This window comes from Brachyistius frenatus, unplaced genomic scaffold (assembly GCF_029030835.1).
Source record: "Brachyistius frenatus isolate BFR_SWC_R1_liver_20210118 unplaced genomic scaffold, ASM2903083v1 Contig_124, whole genome shotgun sequence".
Classification (NCBI taxonomy): domain Eukaryota; kingdom Metazoa; phylum Chordata; class Actinopteri; family Embiotocidae; genus Brachyistius; species Brachyistius frenatus.
The window spans coordinates 57,919-77,136 of NW_027210723.1; the positions used below are offsets into that span (position 1 = coordinate 57,919).

General features: G+C 40.9%; 3 protein-coding genes across 4 annotated transcripts; 2 read left to right on the forward strand and 1 right to left on the reverse strand.

The window, feature by feature from the left end:
- Positions 1–865: 865 nt before the first annotated feature.
- Positions 866–11,412, forward strand: agpat5 (1-acylglycerol-3-phosphate O-acyltransferase 5 (lysophosphatidic acid acyltransferase, epsilon)). Its single transcript, XM_069714008.1, has 8 exons — positions 866–1,273; positions 2,006–2,075; positions 2,162–2,277; positions 2,386–2,475; positions 3,662–3,752; positions 4,971–5,132; positions 8,060–8,183; positions 9,322–11,412. The coding sequence occupies exons 1-8, from the start codon at positions 1,055–1,057 to the stop codon at positions 9,545–9,547; spliced, it is 1,098 nt and encodes a 365-aa protein (XP_069570109.1). The 5' UTR covers positions 866–1,054; the 3' UTR covers positions 9,548–11,412.
- Positions 11,413–12,079: 667 nt separating this feature from the next.
- On the forward strand, positions 12,080–13,687 carry tmem14a (transmembrane protein 14A). 2 transcript variants are annotated; one of them, XM_069714012.1, is made up of 5 exons: positions 12,080–12,167; positions 12,618–12,745; positions 12,838–12,939; positions 13,047–13,134; positions 13,224–13,687. In XM_069714012.1, exons 2-5 carry the CDS (start codon positions 12,670–12,672, stop codon positions 13,264–13,266), a joined length of 309 nt encoding a protein of 102 aa, XP_069570113.1. In that variant the 5' UTR covers positions 12,080–12,167; positions 12,618–12,669; the 3' UTR covers positions 13,267–13,687. The 2 variants fall into 2 exon arrangements, with proteins under 2 accessions (XP_069570113.1, XP_069570114.1); XM_069714013.1 differs by having other exon boundaries at positions 12,084–12,167; positions 12,656–12,745.
- Positions 13,688–13,789: 102 nt separating this feature from the next.
- LOC138629965 (glutathione S-transferase A4-like) lies at positions 13,790–17,281 on the reverse strand. The gene is made up of 6 exons (XM_069714010.1): positions 17,195–17,281; positions 17,050–17,101; positions 16,668–16,800; positions 16,441–16,576; positions 14,254–14,379; positions 13,790–14,118 (listed from the first exon to the last, which is right to left on the reverse strand). Exons 1-6 carry the CDS (start codon positions 17,279–17,281, stop codon positions 13,978–13,980), a joined length of 675 nt encoding a protein of 224 aa, XP_069570111.1. The 3' UTR covers positions 13,790–13,977.
- Positions 17,282–19,218: the final 1,937 nt, after the last annotated feature.

Below are 19,218 nucleotides of genomic sequence, written 5' to 3' on the forward strand. Positions count from 1 at the left end.
CTCTGTTATCATCCCACACTCAGTCCAATGTGCCAAATCATGTAACTCCTTCTCAAAATTTGAACCAATGTAAATAAGTCTTTATGAGGCTTATTTAACAATACCTGTGTTTTGACATGGTTTAAGGTGAGTAACAACGAATCCTGTACATACTGTAAACATTTTCTGAGTTTAATGTTTAGTGTACATGGTTCCTAACTAATAAATGTTAAAAAAAAAAAAAAAAAACAGTACTCCATGCTTTTGCTGTATCCTATGTATAAAAACAGAAAGCGAGTGAAGAGTTTGCAGCAAAAAGCGGTCTGGTCCTTTAATAATAGAACCTCTGGAGCTCACGGTGTCTCGTCGCTCATTGGCTGGCCCGCAGCGCGTCGTTCGGCCAATCAGCTTCGTCGATGTTCCGCGGTGTCATTACGTAGGGAGGCGTGTGACATTTGCTGCAAGAAGCTAGTTTGTGAACAGCTAGCAGGATAAAGATGAAGAACTGAGGAAGTAAACGGAGAATATTTTTCATTTTAGCAACCGGGCTGACTTTTGCGTTAGACTTTATTATCTTTTGCACCTCGGCGAAGACGGTTTATGTCCTGCGTGGCGCTCGGTAAAACTTCCTGGTTTTTGTCAAACCACGTTCAATGGCAGGCTAACTCCGTACAGTCAGTGGACGGGACTTCTGCTTGAGGTCGTTTTCTGGCTTATTGTCTTGCGATGTTAATACTAATCCGATAACTGCAGTTTTGTTTTGACGCGTTGCAGCATGGGTTCAGAGCTTAAGCCGACTTGGCAAACTGCTTTTTGCACACAAGGTTAAAATTAGCTTTTAGCCGAGTAGCTCCTCTTCCCTCCTCCTCCTCCTCCTCCTCTCTTCCTCCTTTTTTTTTCTTGCTGCAGTTTTCGCCACTTTCCTATGTTGACCTGTCAGGGCAGGTGTGCTGAAAGTAGGCCGAGTGTGGTGTGGGACAGATAGGGTCTCGCTGAGTGTTAGACCCACCAAATCTACTTCAGGGATTTTTTGGGGTTTTTTTTTGTTTGTTAAAGTGGAGCCAGAGGTGAAATCATGCTGCTCTCTTTGGTCGTGCACACCTACTCGCTGCGGTACTGGTTTCCAGCCACGATCATGCTGGGGACGGCCCCGGCTTACCTGCTGTCATGGGGGGCTTGGCGCTTACTTTCGACTGTCCTACCAGCCGGTGTGTATCACAAGTTAGACGACCGGCTGTACTGCATCTACCAGAGCATGGTCCTGTTCTTCTTTGAGAACTACACAGGAGTTGAGGTGAGTGAAGCCTGAGCTGATGTTGATGGTTGTGTTCGCCACGTCCATGGGGGGTGGGGGGGTGGGGGAGTTGGGGTGGGGGGGGGGGAAGTCTAATAATAGAGATGCAATGACACAGCTGCAAAAAACTCCTGCAGACTTTGAGCTCGTAATTAACTAGACATGCACATCCCATGTAGAACTATGCATTTTTTTTATTATTATTATTATTTTATTTTTGTGCAGGTTTCTGTATTTGTTGAAACTTGAAAAATATACAAATGTACAAAAAAAAAAAAAAAAAAAAGTTAAGCGGAGCCAGACAACCCGACAGCTGAACAAGATGTGGGTGAACCAGTTGCATGGCAAGAAAGTCTGCTTTTTTTTTTTTTTTTTTTTTTTTAGCCTGTTGTTGTCACACCCTGTACTCTTTGTATTTCTGTATGTAGGGGTGTGTAGAAAAAAAGTGGCGATAGAAAGGATGCTATTAGTGCACGAAATGGATCGCGTTGTCTTACAACTGCGTGAGTAGATTGAAGTGTTGTAAATGAACTCTGGGGTTTATCGAACAGACGCAAATGAGCAGTAATGGTCTGAACTGGAACTAAATCTTGAATGCATTTTAAATATCTAATGAAAGAAATGTCTTATCTGTATGTGCAATGGATTTGCAAACCGCTGATCGTATAGAACATCTATCTTTTTGCTGCCTTGTGTAATATCGTTGACCTGCTTTTATTCCTTTCTCTGTAGATTGTTATATATGGAGATATACCAAAGAACAAAGAGAACGTGATCTACCTGTCAAATCACCAATGTACAGGTAATGTATTTTGAATACGCAGCTTTAAAAGTGTCCAGTCCGTTGCGACGCGCAGTTAAAATATCGACTCTCTACTTTCCTTGTAGCTGACTGGATCATTGCAGACATGCTCGCCATCAGGCAGAGTGCTCTTGGTCATGTCAGATACGTCCTTAAAGATGGACTCAAGTGGCTCCCGATTTACGGATGGTATTTCTCTCAGGTAATGCAACTGTGTGAGTATGAGGATGTCATTCTGCAAATGAAAGAAGCGAATGAAATTTGAATTACATTGATCACGTTGTCTCATTAGAGGGTCTTTTTCTTTCAGCACGGGGGAATCTACGTGAAACGAAGCGCAAAGTTTAACGAAAAGTCGATGAGTAAGAAGCTCCTTACTCAGACTCGATGTGGTGCACCAGTAAGTAAACTTTAAATGTTCTGAATTTGCCCCTTTTCTACATGCATGTCTGTTCTCTTTTATAAGGGAGAACAGAAAACAAGGCAAGGATTTAAGGGGGCATATTTATAAAACCAGGACTTATTTCCAAATGTTTTTAGATAATTACAAAAGCTTGTAATTAGGTTTTATCCCCGTGCCAAAGTCCATGTGATACTTTTTGGCATCTTTATCTCATGTCATATCTATAAAAAAAAATAACGTGTTTATGAATAAACATACCAACCAAAAAAAAAAACTACAATTGTAAAGGCGTTTCGTTTAACTACCGTCAATAAATAGTCTTCCATAAATTCCTTTTCATTGTACACAGTGTACAATTAGGACTTTGAGATGAATAGATTGTTTCACGAAGACATCTGATGACGGCAGCACCAATGAAATGAACTGGATAATCGGACGTTGCCGTCTGTGTTATTGTGCTGAAAGGGGCTTGTTTCTAATCGCTTTTTGGATTTGACTGTGGGGGATTAGTGTGTGTGTGTGTGTGTGTGTGTGTGTGTGTGTGTGTGTGTGTGTGTGTGTGTGTGTGTGTGTGTGTGTGTGTGTGTGTGTGTGTGTATGGGTGTGTGTGTATGGGTGTGGGTGTTTTACGGAAGTGGTCCAAAGGATTGTGAAGTTCAGTGCTGAAAGTGAAAGTAAACATAACCGGTTGTCACCAGTTGTTTGAGTGAAAAAAAAAAAAAAGAACTGGCTGTTGATACCAGTCATTCAAAAACACATATCATATTTTGTCATATCGTGACACAATGAGCTGCTGCATTGTTTCATTGTGTGCAAATGTAAGTTCGTCTTGTTGAAAAAGCCGTTTCAACATCAGTATTCACCAGACAAAGTAAAAGACTGACGCTTGTATACATTCATTCAGCACCAGTGTTAAAGTAAATGATCAGAGAGGTGCAGCTTCCTGGTAACTGTTGACCTCAGAGAGGACGGGATGCAAATTACCACCTGATCCGCAGGTTTAGCCTCCCATCAGCAAAAACTTTTTTGTTTCATTTGCGATCCAAACTAAATTGGTACGAAGCAGTGAAAATCTTACGTTTTCTTTGAAACATGACAAATGTAAATGTGAGAACTTCCTTTTTGGCCAGTGCAGAAAGAGCTGCCACTGAAACTTTCATTTCATGTGTTTCTCTCCCCACAGATGTACCTCGTCATCTTCCCAGAAGGAACGCGGTATAATCCAGAGCTCAAGAATGTTATCGCTGACAGTCAGGCTTTTGCTACAAAAGAAGGTAAAGGCAGGCTAGCTGCCATTTACTGCTGTACTGCTGCATACTAATTCAATACAGCCCACTCGGTCTGTAAAACAGCTGACTAGCTACGTTTTGTTGTGTGACTTGTGGTCATTGACCACTGAGCACCAACTGCATACAGAGTCATAAAACTCTTTATTCCAAAGTTAGTTTTGCAATTTAAATAGGAAATTATTAGAATAGTGTTTCATAAACTAGAAAACTGTCAAAGTTAAAGGCAGAGAAGACAGAAAATAATTTACTGGTAAAATGGCCTCAAAATTGTACTTTTTGGGGACATTTTTGCAAAAGATTTTGTGTTAAAAGTATACAAATAGCGAAAGTCTTTAATACTGCTATACTCGCTATATTAAGATAATATTGTCTTGCCAGAAAGTGGTCACCTTCCACAAAAGCTATTTATTCAATATACCGCCTCTGCAAAGAATTTTGAGGAAAAATGTTGACCTGCTGCTGGTCCATAAGAGAAGTATAAAAAATAAAAAAAATCACTCAAAGGACTAAAAAGAAATGTCTTTACTGGTTGTTTTTGTACCAAAAAGAACTGAAATACTCTGAATTATATTGTTCTTGTTATTTTAGTACAATGTAACTTTTGGCTTTCACAGCTCACTGCATTTGGCACATCTGCATAATTGTTATGATGCCATTATTCAGTGTAGTGTGCCGGTCAGCTCACAAACTGCATCGATTCTGCGGAGATTAAGACTATCTCTGAGCTACAGCCCTGAATATCACCTTCCCCCATTAATCCAAATAAATCGCTCTGGAAAGCCGACATGTGCACACGACATTATCTGCTATTAGTGAGGTATTAGTGAGCACGGGATGGGGCCACAACCACTGAGGAGCGACAGACTGTGGTGACAGAAACAGACACAAGCATTCACACAGAATTTAAATCATGTGGGTTTTTTTTTTTAATATTAATTGAAGGTATTTTCTGTGTGATTTTAGCCATTATTTTGACACCGGACTTTAGAAGGATGACAGGAAATGAGGGAAGAGACGGGGAGAAGGGCGTACAGAGAAGTTTCCCCGGCCGGACTCAAATACGAGAAGCTGTGATTGCACGGCCCGCCAACACAGCAGCGGGTCACACGGGACAGAATTAACATAATTGTACAGGCTGATACGGAAAGCTTAATATTCACACAGTTAATGGATTTGTTACAGCTGCTACATTTGTTTTTACAGGCCTGGCTATTCTGAAGCACACGCTAACACCCAGGATGAAAGCGTCTCACATAGCCATCACGACCATGAAGGGCCACCTGGACGCCGTGTATGACATCACAGTGGCCTACGAGGGAACGCTGAATACCTCTGGTCAAAGAACACCTGCGCCTTCAATGCCAGGTAAGCAGGCACCCGGGCGCTGAAACCCGGGGGGCTCCGGAACGAAATGAAAATTCGACCACGCTGGTCTTACTCAGGGATTCGCGTGTGGATCTTTTACGGGTAAAAGAAATGCATGCGCCTCTTCCGACTTTACCTTGAATAGGTAGAACTTTAGTAGCGCTTAACATGGCACTTACTGATAGCACTTTGTAGTTTGGCTTTCTTGAGGAAATAGTATTTTCTTGATTCTTGTTGTTCTGGGTTTTGTACCCTCACGGTTGTAAATGCACTTATTGTAAGTCGCCTTGGATAAAAGCGTCAGATAAATGAAATGTAATGTGATGTGATGCACAACTGGAATATAATAGACACGCTGGAGAAATTCAAGGACACAGCCAACACTTCTTATATCAGGTGCCGCTCCCATTTGCACCGGGCAAGGAAATGTGATCGGTACCTGAAGACTTTATGCGGATAAGTTGACGCACACGTTAATTTAAATTCGGCAGAATGCAGTCGGATCATAGGGACCGTGTGTGCGTGTGTTCAGGCTCTCAACGTGATTGGACCTCAGCCAGGTGTAAACGCAGTCTGTCCACCTGTAACTGAAAGTGAATAACAGCCATCCGTAACACGGCTTCCTTTGTCCTAGAATGCATCGTGTTAGTTGACAAATCCACCAGCTCTGTTAAAACTAATCTCCACATTGACATTTGATCAGACGTATGTGTAAAGGCTTCGGTTTCATGAAAAGCTAATTCTGGCCGCACAGTTTTGCGCCTGACGACCATGAAGTCCGTTTCTAGTTTGTTTTTATCTCCATTACTTGCTGCTGTTTCACATCCTCAATTGGTCCCGTGGTCTCTATTAGTGCTGCAACCCTATTTTCTCCACCACTGATTGTTCCGTCATCTGTTTTCTCGATTATTAGATTAAACATTTGGTATAAAAACAGAAAATAATGAAAAATCACAATATCCTGGAGCGTAGGGTGAGCTCACCAAATGTCTGAACATGTGTTATATTTCATTTTCAGTCACGTAAGATCAAAAAAAGGGAGCAGATTGTCACATATCAATGTCCAAACTAGAAATGATTGATTTTATTTGACCAAAAAAATCTAGTCAGTTGTTCAAATAATTAACCATTTATTGTTCTGTCTGTCTACTAATCAACTGATCGACTTCATTGTAGCCCTCTTTCATATAAAATATATAACCTAACCATACAAATGAACAACACTCACAACAGTTCACATTTACATTGAGAATTTGCAGTACAACATGCTACAGAGGAACCCATATTTACATTAAGTTAAGGAATTAGAATGACTTTATATGTATATGATAAACAATAAAAATGACATTTAGATGCAAAGTATCAACAATACAGTTAGGACAAAGGCTAAAATACTTCCTGGATACTGGCCTTTGAGCTATTAAACTATTTCCAATAATATTACTTTTTAAAAAAAAATTAAAATACCAGTTGTTAATGCAGGAGGTTTTTATTTATAAAAAAAAAAAAAAAAAGCAGAAGATACCAGAACAGCAGCTCCAGTCTGCCTCTATCTCGTTAATCAGAGTATCTATAAACACACATTGTATTATTAATCCTGCCACATTGAGTACAACCCCCCCCCTCCTTCCTCTTTCCCCCCCTCCTCCCTCCACCAGTAATTAATCACATAGTAAACATGACCTATTAAGCTTCTCGCCTTCCTGTAAACAGCGTGACTCTGTGTTTTGGAGTCTTTGATTATTCCGTGTTCCCAGTTGTTTGACGAGCGCTATTTGAACGCAAGAATAAAAAAACATCCCGTTTCGGTCAGGAATAAACAGAACAGAGAATGGAAGAGCATTCCTCTCATCACGCACTTCCTGGCCTCATGCGGCGGAGGTGACTCTACCTCCAATATTGAGTTTGATTGTTTTGGGGGTTTTAAAAAAAATATATATATTTTATTTTTTTAAATAAGGTCTTTGTATAAAATGAACTCAGAAATAGAGGTTGAACTTTAAAGCCGCGTTCTCGGTTTGTCATCGGGGCGTCTCGTCGATTCAATTATGTATTTAAAAGCCGACGCGAGGTTTTCTCGAGAGCTCGTCGCAGCTCGCAACGCCGCGGACGCAAACGGCCGTCTCCGGTGGACCTCAGACTTCATCGCCGTCCGGGCAACTGCGGTCGGCGACGGAGGTTTAGCAGGGATCTGTTTCCTCTCTCCGATCGTCGGCCTTATTGCAACGAGGCGTCGGGCGATCACGAAGCGGGCCCGCGCTGTGGCTCCCAAGGTCAATTGAAATGCGCGCAGCAGCTGATGGAGGCCGCGCTCTCTCTCGCCGCTGACTTCGATGAAGTTTCCTCTTCGGGCCGCGCTGCCACACTTCCTGACAATATTGCGTGTTGTGGAAACAGGAAGTTGAAGGTCTCTGGGGATACACGTGTAGCCTTGAGCGTTCACACTTGGCTACATTTTTTTTTTTTTATATCCGACCTTCTCGGACACTTTGCTTTTCCTCCTTCACTTATTGCCCCGACCATTTAATTCGGCCAAAGACCCGACGCTGAAAACCTTTATACATATTTACATTAGAAAAAAAGAAAAAAAAATGGACACAGATTTTTAGCTCATTAAACAGTAATGTTTAGTTCAAATGCGTTTATTCTTTCATGTCCGATGTTGAATTGGATTGATTTGATGTGATTTCGAGCTGATTTCGTTCTCTGTTCTGTGTCTGCTCTCATTCAACAATCAGTTATGTAACACGTACGCAGCTTCTTTCTTCTGCTGCTCTTCAGTACCTTTAATCTGAAGATTGATTCGTTCACCGTCACCTCGGGTTGATTTTAACTGCTTACTTACTGTACGTGCCGTTTTGCTGAAAGCCTTTTCCTGTTTTTGTTTAGTCTCTTTATTATTTTTTTTTGTTTTTTGTGTTCGACAGAATTCCTGTGCAAAGAATGTCCCCGAGTCCACATCCACTTTGACCGTGTGGACATGAAGGAAATTCCTCCAGAGCCAATGTTTTTCCGCAGGTGGCTGCACGATCGGTTCGAAATCAAAGACCGGTGAGTGTTTGGGTGGAGCGATTTATTCTGTTGAAATTGCACGTCATCCAGTCAATATTTTAAAGGCGATTGAGTTTTTTTTTCTTCTGTGTGCCAGCGGTCTTACACATATGATGCATCTTGGTTTCTGTGTGACCATATGGTTGAGAAAACTGCAAATTAATATGAATTCATTCAGAAAATCTGATTATATGTGGTTCCCCTCAGTGTAGACCAGTGAAATGTAATGAAACTATTGAAAGGCTTTTATCACAACTTCTCAGAGTGGAAGCCCAAAACTAAAAACATATTCATTCATATAGTGTGCATTGTAACAGTAGGAGTTTTACTGGCCCATTTTCTGTTTTCACTGGCCCGATCATTTTTACATGATTTTGGTGATTTATTATAATCGGTATGAACAGGGAAGTTCCTGTTGGATCAGTTTTTTTTTTTTATTATACAAGAACCGTATTTATGATAATAACAATTTAGCGAGTGTGGATGTTGTGGACGACCAGAGGCTGAGAGCACAACTCGTAATGCGGTCGTCTTCCCGATGTGGATTCTGGAGAATCATAATGTATTTTATTGATCGCGTTTCTTAAAAACTATGACGTCATATTAAACACACTCGCATCACAGACTCTTGACTGGCCAGTCAACATGTCCTGCATAAACTCTTACTGGTCCCAATCCAGCGGTTTTATATCGGTGCACATCGGACAACATATACGGCAATATATCTGCGATAAGCGTAAAGAGGCTGAGATAACTCTCTAAAACTTTCCTGCACTTACAGCTTCTCAAAGCTTCTCTTTTTTTTTGGTCTTCTTAATACATTAAACTGAATTGCTGTTGAAACGAAAACCTTTTAAATATGCTGTTGAAGTATGTCTGGAAGTTTATGTTGTTGTGACGTGTAAAAGTTGTAATCCATTGACGTCAACATTGGCAACAGCAGCCAAGCAACACAAATCCTCGATGCGATTTGGGGTGCAGCGTTTGTGCTGCGACCGCTGTTAAAAACCAACTCCCGACGACAACCTTTGTATGACAGATCCCTGCCCCGTCTTGTTCCCGTCTGCCGTTTGTTCTCGCGTCCTCGTGCCTTTTTCAGACAGGATGATTTCCTAAGAGTTATCTGTCTTTTTCAAAGGTTGCTGACTGATTTCTACGAGTCTCGGGATTCAGACAAAAAGGGCAGATTCCCCGGGGAGGGCAAACCTTCTCCGCTGAAGCTCTCAAAAACGATCCCCTCGGTGATGATCCTGGGGGGGCTGACACTGCCGATGCTGCTGACGGAGAGCGGCAGGAAACTGTACTTGAGGACCTGGGTGTGCGGGACGCTGCTGGGCTGGCTGTGGGTGAACGCTTTCCCTTAACAAACGGGCTCGAGGCTGCCAGCCATGAGACGCACAAAAGACTTGGGAGAGACGGTGCCATTTCCCTGTATCCCAACAACACGAGGGTGTGTTGCAGATACAGAGCAGTATCGGAGAGGAGGCTGAGAGATTGACTGTCCCACTGTTGACCGAAGATACTGAGAAACGTTGAGCCTTTTGTGCTACTTGTTCCCGCAAGTTATTTGGATTTGCAGCCTGAAATGATAAGAAAACATGAGTGGGTTTAATGAAAAGTATTATATTTCTCAAAAATACTCCTCGATCTCTATAATACAATAAAAAAAATTTAAAAAAAATAGCTACATACTTCTCTTTAAAATAAGTCCCCCCCCTCATCCGATTTAGCATTCGTGCATGCTGTTTGTTCCTTCAGTCATTGGCCAATTTTAAATGATTTTTGAGAACAAAGTGCGCGAAGTACTGTAAAAACGCATTTAATGATCCTGCTCGGCTACTGCATGTAACTGCCGGTAGCTTCCTGATGACGGATCATTCATTATTAAGTGCACTGACTCATCGATATCGGTTATAATGTCTATTTCTTATGCCAAGTCCCATATCAGGAGGATTACGCACTTTTCTCTCGTAAATTGATTTACACTGGTACAACACAATAACGGCATACAGGCCTCAAATTAACACGACACCAGCTGCTTTGTTTGCCAGAAATACTCACACTGTCAACACTTTACTTCATGACAATGAATGTAGCCGCAAAAAAACAACAACAACGTGTTTCTTCATGATGAAGACACCAATACGAACGCTGATATCCTTACAAAACACAATCTGTTACATATTTTTGAGCCCAATCTTTGTCTGTGAACACTGTCAGAGCTCTCGATGGAGGAGTGTGTGTGTGTTAAAACTGTTCTACCAGTGTAAAAATAATACTTCAACCTTAAAATGTCAGTCATTGCCAAAATGTGGTGTTTTTTTCCACGATGGTCTAATAAGAGTCTGTACGTGTTTTTATGTTAAGCAATACTTGTTTGATTGCCAGCCCTGATGACAAACGTAATGTCTGGATTAAAATTATTCTAATTTGATTTTTTTTTTTTTTTTTTTTTTTTTTTTTTTTATATACAGGATTGTTCAGTTTCATAACTTTTATATACATCTGTTATTTTGAATACGATGTTAGGGTTCACATGAAGGTATCTACCTAACAAACAGCTTACGAAGCCATGTTAATGGTATATCACAGGTTCCTGTGCACTCAAAGCCATGTGTATTATAAACATCAATGTATTGTAAAATGCACTGTATGTCCTTTGTTTTGTTGTTTACTGTGATGAAACCATTGTATTTTCCACGAGTCACTTTACATACGCGCCGCCTCGTCGTCCCCTAGACTTAGGTTTGTTTTCCTCATGTGGACGGTACAAATAATCTCATGGTTTTTACATGTCGCTCCAATACCTCACTTGAATAATCCTTCCTCGTTCTTAAACGACCCTTGTCAGCCATTTTTATAGTCATTTTTTTATCCTGACAAGATCAGACTGTGACTCATCAGGAATCTCTGTGTAGACAGTGTTTAAATGCCAACTGTTTTTTGGAAACGTGTGCCTTCTCTTTGGAGGAGTCGCTCCTCGGCCGTCTCGCGGAGGGCCACGGTGGCTCTTCTCCGCCGGGTGACTGCACGGAGACCGCTCTGCTGGAGCTGCTGCTGCTCACTGCAGCCTGTGGTCACATTGTCTACAGTTCATAGTGGCTTATTTTTGCTCCAAGAATGCATCGATTTACACTTTTTGAGGACTATTATTAAATGATGAAACCTTCAAATGTGTGTAAGGGATGGAAACGAGTGGGCAGAGTGAAATAAAGTGATTTTCTTTGGGGAGAGTTCCGTTTTCTCTGTTATATTAATGGTGGTGGAAAGTAACCCGGGCACATTTACTCAAGTACTCTATTTGAGCACAAATTTGAGGCGCTTGTACTTTAGTTGAATGTGTCTTATTTGATGGTACTTTATATTTCCGCGATCTTTTGAAATACAACACATTTTAATAGACTGAACCAGTGGTTTCCAGCCTTTTTTTTTTTTTGCACATATCAGATGTCATTGAGTTTTTAGCTTCACCAAATATTTATTTTATTTCCTTTTAAACTTCTCTCAGGGTTGTATTTCAATAAATGTTCAAATGAGCCAATATCTCAACAACAATCCACAATTACTTCCCACAGTAGTCCTGTAAAGAAGAGATGTCTTCAAGGCTTGTTTGTTTTTACATATTCTATAAAAAGAAATATTTATATGACGTTGTAGTTCAATATAAAAGTTGTAATTGGTTTAAACTGTAATATTCTGGCTTAATGAGTTGTGATATTTGCCCACGAGACAGAGTAACTTTATCAAAGAGTCCATGTGCGTGATGTTAGACTCGACAATCAAAAATAAAACCGTCACTCGTGTAATTACATTATAAACGGAAACTCCGTGCCTTTACTTTCCCACTTTATCAAACGCACCACAAAACCAATTAGCACATGCGCATTACGGTTTGTCGGAAGCAACGAGGAAGCGTAATCACGGCTTTGGAAGTGCGTGTCTTCCTGCTACTGGTGCTGCCTCGCTCTCTTGTTTGGACTCCAGGTGTGTAAAATCAATCCATACTAACCACACAACTGCACGATGGCCGTCAGATAACATTCAGCACTGTCTACTAAATCATGAGGCTGAATGTGCGCGTTCGGCTGCAACCTTCTTCTGCTGTTGTTTCATAGTTGAGTCACCGGAGGGCTCACAGCGACATCTGGAGGTCTGTCAGGTTAATGCAGGAAGATACAAGATTTTAGAACTGAATTACTTTGCTGGAAAGTTAAAGACCAAGTTATTTGTTGGCCTTGAAATGTAATTAGTTTACATCTTAGTTCCTGATGTTTCTACATTCTTTTTAAAGATTTTTTTTTTTTTTTTTTTTTTTAAATATGAAGATGAAATAATGTCAAAAAGTCCTCTGCGATAACTGAAATAGGTCACTGTATATTTTATGAAGTTTTGTAAATTGCTTGTTTTCTAACATTTAATGTCTCATTTCAACAGGAGTACCAAACACAGCTGACAGCCTGCTCTGTATTTAGTTTCCAGCTTTGCGATGGCGGTGGACTGGATTGGATTTAGCTATGCTGCAGCCATCGCTTTCGGAGGATTCATGGGATACAAGAGAAAAGGTTGATGATTTACTTGAACTCAAAGCTCAAACAAAGATCATTTGTTCAATATTTAACCTGATTATCTCGATGTGTCTTGCGTTTCATCGTAGGCAGTGTCATGTCCATGATGGCTGGTCTGGTTTTTGGTGGATTGTCTTTTTACGGTGCCTTTAATGTCTCCAACGACCCAAAAGACATCAAGGTCTCGCTGTGTGAGTACGACTCACCCCGAGATGCTGTAGTTCGGCAGCTCATACCGTCAGCGAGTTTTGATTAAATGCCCAGCCGGTATTGTGTCTCAGTGTTTTCCTCCTTTCAGTTGCCTCTGGGATCCTCTCACTCGTCATGGGACTGAGATACAAGAAATCTGGGAAATTACTGCCTGCGGGTCTGATGGCGGGTCTAAGGTCAGAGTCACTCTGCATGCAGGAAATCAAGGATTGTGAAACTTGCTGATTTAGTCTTTTTTTTTTTAATTGCGGTCTGTTTATTACAGTTTGTTTATGGTGTTTCGCCTCTTACTGCTGATCATGGGGTGACGTGGAGAAATGGAGAACCGCACTGACACGGAGAGGGCCCTCCGGCTCTCAACGGACCAACCTCGTTTTAAAGAGCACGTCATCTCGCACACGAAAACGAGTCTTCTGTTGAGCGTTTTTATGATGAGCTCTTGTTAACGTACATCCGTTTTGATAATCTTACATAAATCAAACTGAGTTTTTGTATACGTGGCAGAGTGTTAATCTAAATCTCAAGACATGAGATCAAGTTCTGTGATTCGTGTGGGCCGTGTGGGTGCTTAGCAGATGGGGTTTTCTGTACAGTATACACCATAACGTCAGTATTTTAGGTTGCTAAAATAGCACATTTAGTTAATTATCTTTGAGGGAAAGCAATTCAAGTTCATACGTTTGTGATTTTTGTATTAAAAACAAAACTAAATAAATTAATTACAATGATTTTTTTTGTGTGTGTGTGTGTGTGTGTGTACAAGGTGTGGTGATTGAAAAAAAAAAAAGGCAATCGTGATTTGACACAGAACAAAAACAGCAGCTTCATAAATGTTCTCTAAAATAAAGTTTATTTCCTTAACATCTTTACATCAGAGGTCGTACATAATGTGAAACATTTGATAAATTCCTCTGAATAGATTCTGTTCTTTTTTTGTAGGATAGTGCAGTATTCACCTCGGTGTAATGGATCCACATGTTGCAAATGTGGTCAGGAGTGTGGTAGATCTTTAACAGAGTTTATGGAAGTGGTAAAGAGGTCATTTTGAACACCTCCATGATGGTCTTCGAGTAGATTTCATCTGGCTGCGGCTTCCTCTTGCTGCCTGGCTGCAGGAACCTGCTGATGGCAGGAATACGGGTCATCCTGCCCTGGAAAGACTGGAGGGAAACGGCGAGACAACTTTAAACAGGAGTACAGTACGGAGTGTTAACCACGTGATGGGATTTTAGGCGCCATGCTTTCTACTTTTTATTATGCTGTATGGCACGCTGTATACAATAGGTCACTTATACCTTGATGTTGGGAAAATCTGCTAGAATTGCAGTAAATTTCTCCTCCAGCATCAGAGTGCATTCCATCAGCAGCACATCTGCACAGCTGAGTTTACCTCCGACCAGGTGCACGAGGCCAGCCAGCGCCTGAGGAGGTTGTTAAAGAGACACGATATCCTCTTTTAGCTCACAGATTTTCAACTCGGTATTTTAGTTTTGCAGGTCGTTTACATCAGCTAACGTTGCCACGGCAGCGATATCGACAGCAGGGAAGTAAATCCCATATACAGTGTGGATCAGCTTTCTACTACAATTAAAAAAATTTTTTTTTTTTAAAAATCACACAACTGTCAGAAAATCCTAAACAATGAGAAATTGGAGGGTCCAACAATATCTGTAAACACTTTTAATTTTCCTGGGTGTGGGGTACCCCACTAATATGATATTTGATGGAACTCATTGCTATTATTTCCAGTACAGTGGACTATTGTCCTTCCCAGCACACAGGTACTGTGGCCACCCAGGAGCAAGCACCCACAATTCATAGAGCCCTGTAGTAGAATAGTGGTGAAAACACCATCCGCTTTCTTCATCAATCCTACTGTGAACTCTCAAGTGAGGAAGTGCAGATGTGTTTGCTGCAGCTGCATCAATGACATGACACAGTGCAGGCAGGTGTGGCGTTTGTGTGCATTAAATCGGGTGGTGTGTGTGTGTGTGTGTGTGTGTGTGTGTGTGTGTGTGTGTGTGTGTGTGTGTGTGTGTGTGTGTGTGTGTGTGTGTGAGAAGGCCTGTGTCTCCATTGTAAGTCTATAAGGAATTTGCTGGCGTGTTTAAGTCGGCGCGGCATCGTGAGGCTTAATCATTTGACACCTTGTATATAATATATATAGATATATACTGTACTGTATATACTGTGCATTTTATATTGAATATTTTTTACAGCTATTTTACTGCTATTTTATTATTCTATTATTATCTTATTGCTTCTGTATGCTGCTGTAGTGAAAAAATGTCCCCTCGGGGATTAATAAAGTAACTACCTAACCTAACCTAACCTAACCTAACCTAACCTAACCTAACCTAACCTAACCTAACCTAACCTCATGGCTGTAGCTGGTGGTCGTGAATCGAAGCAGCCGAGTCTCGTTTAGATCGCCTGTTTGTGTTTTTTTTGCTTTCACCTTAAATTTCACCATTGGGCAAACTCCAGCCTGTCGGGACACATATTTCCTGACACGTGAAGTAGCGCGGCGAGAGTAGCTTTTGTTATTTTTAAGCAAGCCTGAATCAGTTATGATACCCAGGGCACCTTTGACGCACCAACTTTGGCGCGCGCCCAGTTCTTGCTGTGCCAAATTTATACGCAATAGTCAATCATGTATTTGTCATTGCATTCGTTTAAAAAAAAAAAAAAAGTCATGTTTTTGTTTTGTTTTTCACTTTAGGCCATTTTGTTTTCAGTGTTCATTTTATAATGCCCACAGGCGATGCAATGATCTCCAGCAAAAGTCAGTTCTGCCTCATAATGAATGCATCCCTGAACTCTCACTAGTGACACTTCAAATCAAAGAAAGATATTAATTAAATGGATTTATCAGCACGTACTTGTTTTTTTTTTTTAGATCTTTGAGGCAAGAGTGAATTTAAATTTAATTTGTCTGCATTCAAAACCCACATTTTACAACAACTGAAAGTAATGCTTGAAAACACATTGACAACTGTACTACAGTATAAACATTGAGAGATTAATCTAAACCTGGTTTAATCTGACACCTGACACTCCCGGTGGATAAACAAGAATTAAACAAATTAAAAAATATATATAATTTAAAAAGTGGTAATTAAAGAAATAAACAATAATTCCACCGACGTGACAGTAGGTCACGGGTGTAGTGGGAAACTTCTCCTCAAAAACTTTTCAATTTTAAAAAAAAGGGAGAAAAAAGGTTGTTTTTTTCAAACTTTTCATGCTTTTCAATTGTAGACCGATAGAATCAAGGAAATAGTCTAACAAAACATGGATGACTAAATGTTCACAAACCTGTATCAATCATTGCCAACAATGCCTGCCAATCTTGTTTTGAAACTCTTCTACTTTACAAGTGCTGGTAGGTTTCCCACTTCAGGTGTGCGCGGTCCTGAGGAGTGACACGCGGTTCTCAGAACCGCAGGCAGAACCGGGCTTCCACCTGTTGACCCCCTTACCTTTTCAAACACGGGAAGATAGCGCTCATTTGCTTTCTTTTGTATGTTGTCCAGTTTTGGTTTGGTGTCAGAGACGAAAGGCAGCACCATGATCATTTCCATGAGATCCATCAGACCCTCCGAGTACATGTTGATCCTGAGGGAAAGCGTGACAGTTTATCTACCCGCCGTGGTGGCATCAGGAGAAAAATGCCACCGTTTACACTCATGAAGAAGTCGGAACCTACATGACGCGATCTTTGGCATCTTTCCCGTGCAGATTGTATTTCTCTGCGATGTAATTAAAGATGGCTTTTGTCTGAACAAGCTTCATGCCGTCAATTTCCACCAGTGGGACCTGTTGGTACAGGAGGTCGCCATCTGCGAAGAAAACAAGAATTAAACCATTTTTTTTTTTTTTAAATTAAAAAAAAGTGGAAATTAAAGAAATAAACAAGAATCCCACCGACGTGACAGTAGGTCACAGTAGGTCACAGTAGGTCACGGGGGGGGGGGGGGGGTGGGAAACTTCTCAAAAACTGTTGCCTCATCACGGGTTGCGTAATAGTGCACGTTGAAGTTGACAGAAATGGGATCACGTGAATCCGTCCACAGAAGAAACCCACTTACCACTCAGCAGTTGTTCATACTGCTCTCGAGTCGTCAGATATATCTCATCGAACTGTGAACATACAATCACAGATTTAGGGGACGTGCTTTTCCGACGAGACTTTTCCGGTGAGCTTCAGTTGAACATGCCCTCGGCTTCACTTACCTCCACCTCTGCCACTGTCAAAAGCCAGCGGATAGACTCCATTTTCCCTCTCCCATTGAAATAGTGCAGGGTAACTTTTCCAGACATGGTTGTTGTGTTTTGCAGATGTTTTTGCAGATCTGTAAAACAAACAAACAAACAAAAAAAAGAGGAGGAAAATACACCAAATCACACTTTACGGAATAAAATGCATGCACTAGTAAGTAATAAGTGTTTTTTGTTGTTGTTTATACCTGTGGAGGAATCAGGATGAAGTGAAGCCGTTAACGTAAAGTTTGGGTGGTTATATAACATCTTGGTACGGGAGGGGAAGGGTTGGCGGCCGAAGAGGGAGGGGGGACATCTGAAGTCTGTGATTGGTCGGTTCAGTTTATGTTTCTATTCTGGCCAATAGAAAACAGAATGTTTCTATTCTGGCCAATAGAAACAGGGTTATTAACATATCGCCGCTAAGCCTCATGGGTAAAACCCTAAACTCGATCGTTTTGCGACGAGAGTATCGAGATTGTTTGTTTTTGAATCGAGCTCATCGGACAGTACTGATCGCGGCGATTACTTCTATTTTATTATTTTAAAAAAACATGTTTTTTTTGGGTGGGGGGCGATATACCGTGACGGTAAACGCTTGTTCCGGCTAGTTCTGTATATACAACTAACTCCTTCCTTTTAGTCGGATGTGAGGGCGATCTGGCTGCGACATCTGTCACCCCATTGATCGCTAGGGTTGATTCGGCTGATCTGGCTGGCTAGGCGGGTGTCCCCTTCCTCCCTCACCGCTCCATGTGTGTCCCTCCCGACGCTCCGCGCTCGGTGGCAGCGGACGAGGTCCCCCCCGGCGGACGACCATCCATCGGTATACCAGTAGCTGCGCTCCCCTGCTAGAACCTCCAAACAAGCTCAAGGCCCATTTGTAGGAGAAACGTAGGGAAGTCAAGCTCCAAGCTTCAGACACATCCAAATGCGGCGCTGCACGTGGCAGTTTGCCTTCCTTTTTTTTTTTTTCTCTCAATCGTATCATCGTGTATTTATTTAATTGCTAAATAAAGACTAAAATAAAGTGCACCAAAACAAAAGAAAAGTAGAAAATGTTCACATTTTAAGAAGCTGGATTTCAGAGAATTTCAACATTTTGTCGAGTAGTCGATTGTTTAATTTTCTGTCTAATAATAAAGTGATTGTTGCAGCTCTAAAAACAAACTGGACATTTCTAGACTATTACATTACATTTCATTTAGCTGACGCTTTTATCCAAAAACTATTAGATAGCTATAACTATTATATAGTATATATATATATATAATAGTATATACTATAACTATATTATAGTTATATAGCTATAACTATTAATAGCTCTATTTTTTTATTTTTTTAATATATTTTGGTACATTTAACTCAGTAGAAAATGCTACCATAATATACAAGTATGTGTATACTTATGGCCAATCAGGCTACTTATAACATGACAACATGTCCTGTATCTGCACTCTGAACCTCGTTTAAATGACACCATGATAATAAACCAGTGATTACTACTCGTCTTCCTATCTCACCTTTCACCCTTCCTCCTGCGGGTGGTGCTAGATAGCAAATGAATGGTTGAAACTAAACATGCTGTTGGTGTTAGGTTACTGTAAATTTCCTTTATTTTCCACTTGACTTGGCAACACTGAAGTCCTGTGGCTACATGCAAAATTGTATCCCCCTCTCTCCCACACGGCCATGGAATTGTTTAATTGTTTTTTTTTTTAATCTCAGGTACTTATGTCTTGTATATTTGATGTCTGTGGTAAAGTTGATTTGAATCAGATCAGTGTAGAAACACTGTATCCAGCAATAATAGTGAGATGTGACTGAGCTGGATTAATCTTTAGCAGCAGACTAATCCAGCGGCCCGGCTGTGCTCATCCTGCTGCAGCTGTTGGCCAGGGATTGAAAATGGACTGAAAGGTAATATTTAACATTTTAAAAGGCCCGAAGTCAAGTCACTTGATCAAGTAAAAAGGTGTCGTGAGAAAAATGAAACA

What these genes read in the sequence shown, in the direction of transcription:
- agpat5 (XM_069714008.1), top strand. Translation starts at nt 1,055, where the DNA reads ATGCTGCTCTCTTTGGTCGTGCACACCTACTCGCTGCGGTACTGGTTT. An exon ending in ACGGATGGTATTTCTCTCAG is followed by an intron (nt 2,278 to 2,385) that starts GTAATGCAACTG and finishes TTTTTCTTTCAG; the next exon opens with CACGGGGGAATCTACGTGAA. An exon ending in CGGTTCGAAATCAAAGACCG is followed by an intron (nt 8,184 to 9,321) that starts GTGAGTGTTTGG and finishes TCTTTTTCAAAG; the next exon opens with GTTGCTGACTGATTTCTACG.
- tmem14a (XM_069714012.1), top strand. Translation starts at nt 12,670, where the DNA reads ATGGCGGTGGACTGGATTGGATTTAGCTATGCTGCAGCCATCGCTTTC. An exon ending in CATGGGATACAAGAGAAAAG is followed by an intron (nt 12,746 to 12,837) that starts GTTGATGATTTA and finishes GTTTCATCGTAG; the next exon opens with GCAGTGTCATGTCCATGATG. An exon ending in GGTCTGATGGCGGGTCTAAG is followed by an intron (nt 13,135 to 13,223) that starts GTCAGAGTCACT and finishes TGTTTATTACAG; the next exon opens with TTTGTTTATGGTGTTTCGCC.
- LOC138629965 (XM_069714010.1), bottom strand. Translation starts at nt 17,281, where the DNA reads ATGTCTGGAAAAGTTACCCTGCACTATTTCAATGGGAGAGGGAAAATG. An exon ending in GATGCCAAAGATCGCGTCAT is followed by an intron (nt 16,577 to 16,667) that starts GTAGGTTCCGAC and finishes GCTTTCCCTCAG; the next exon opens with GATCAACATGTACTCGGAGG. An exon ending in ATCTTCCCGTGTTTGAAAAG is followed by an intron (nt 14,380 to 16,440) that starts GTAAGGGGGTCA and finishes CAACCTCCTCAG; the next exon opens with GCGCTGGCTGGCCTCGTGCA.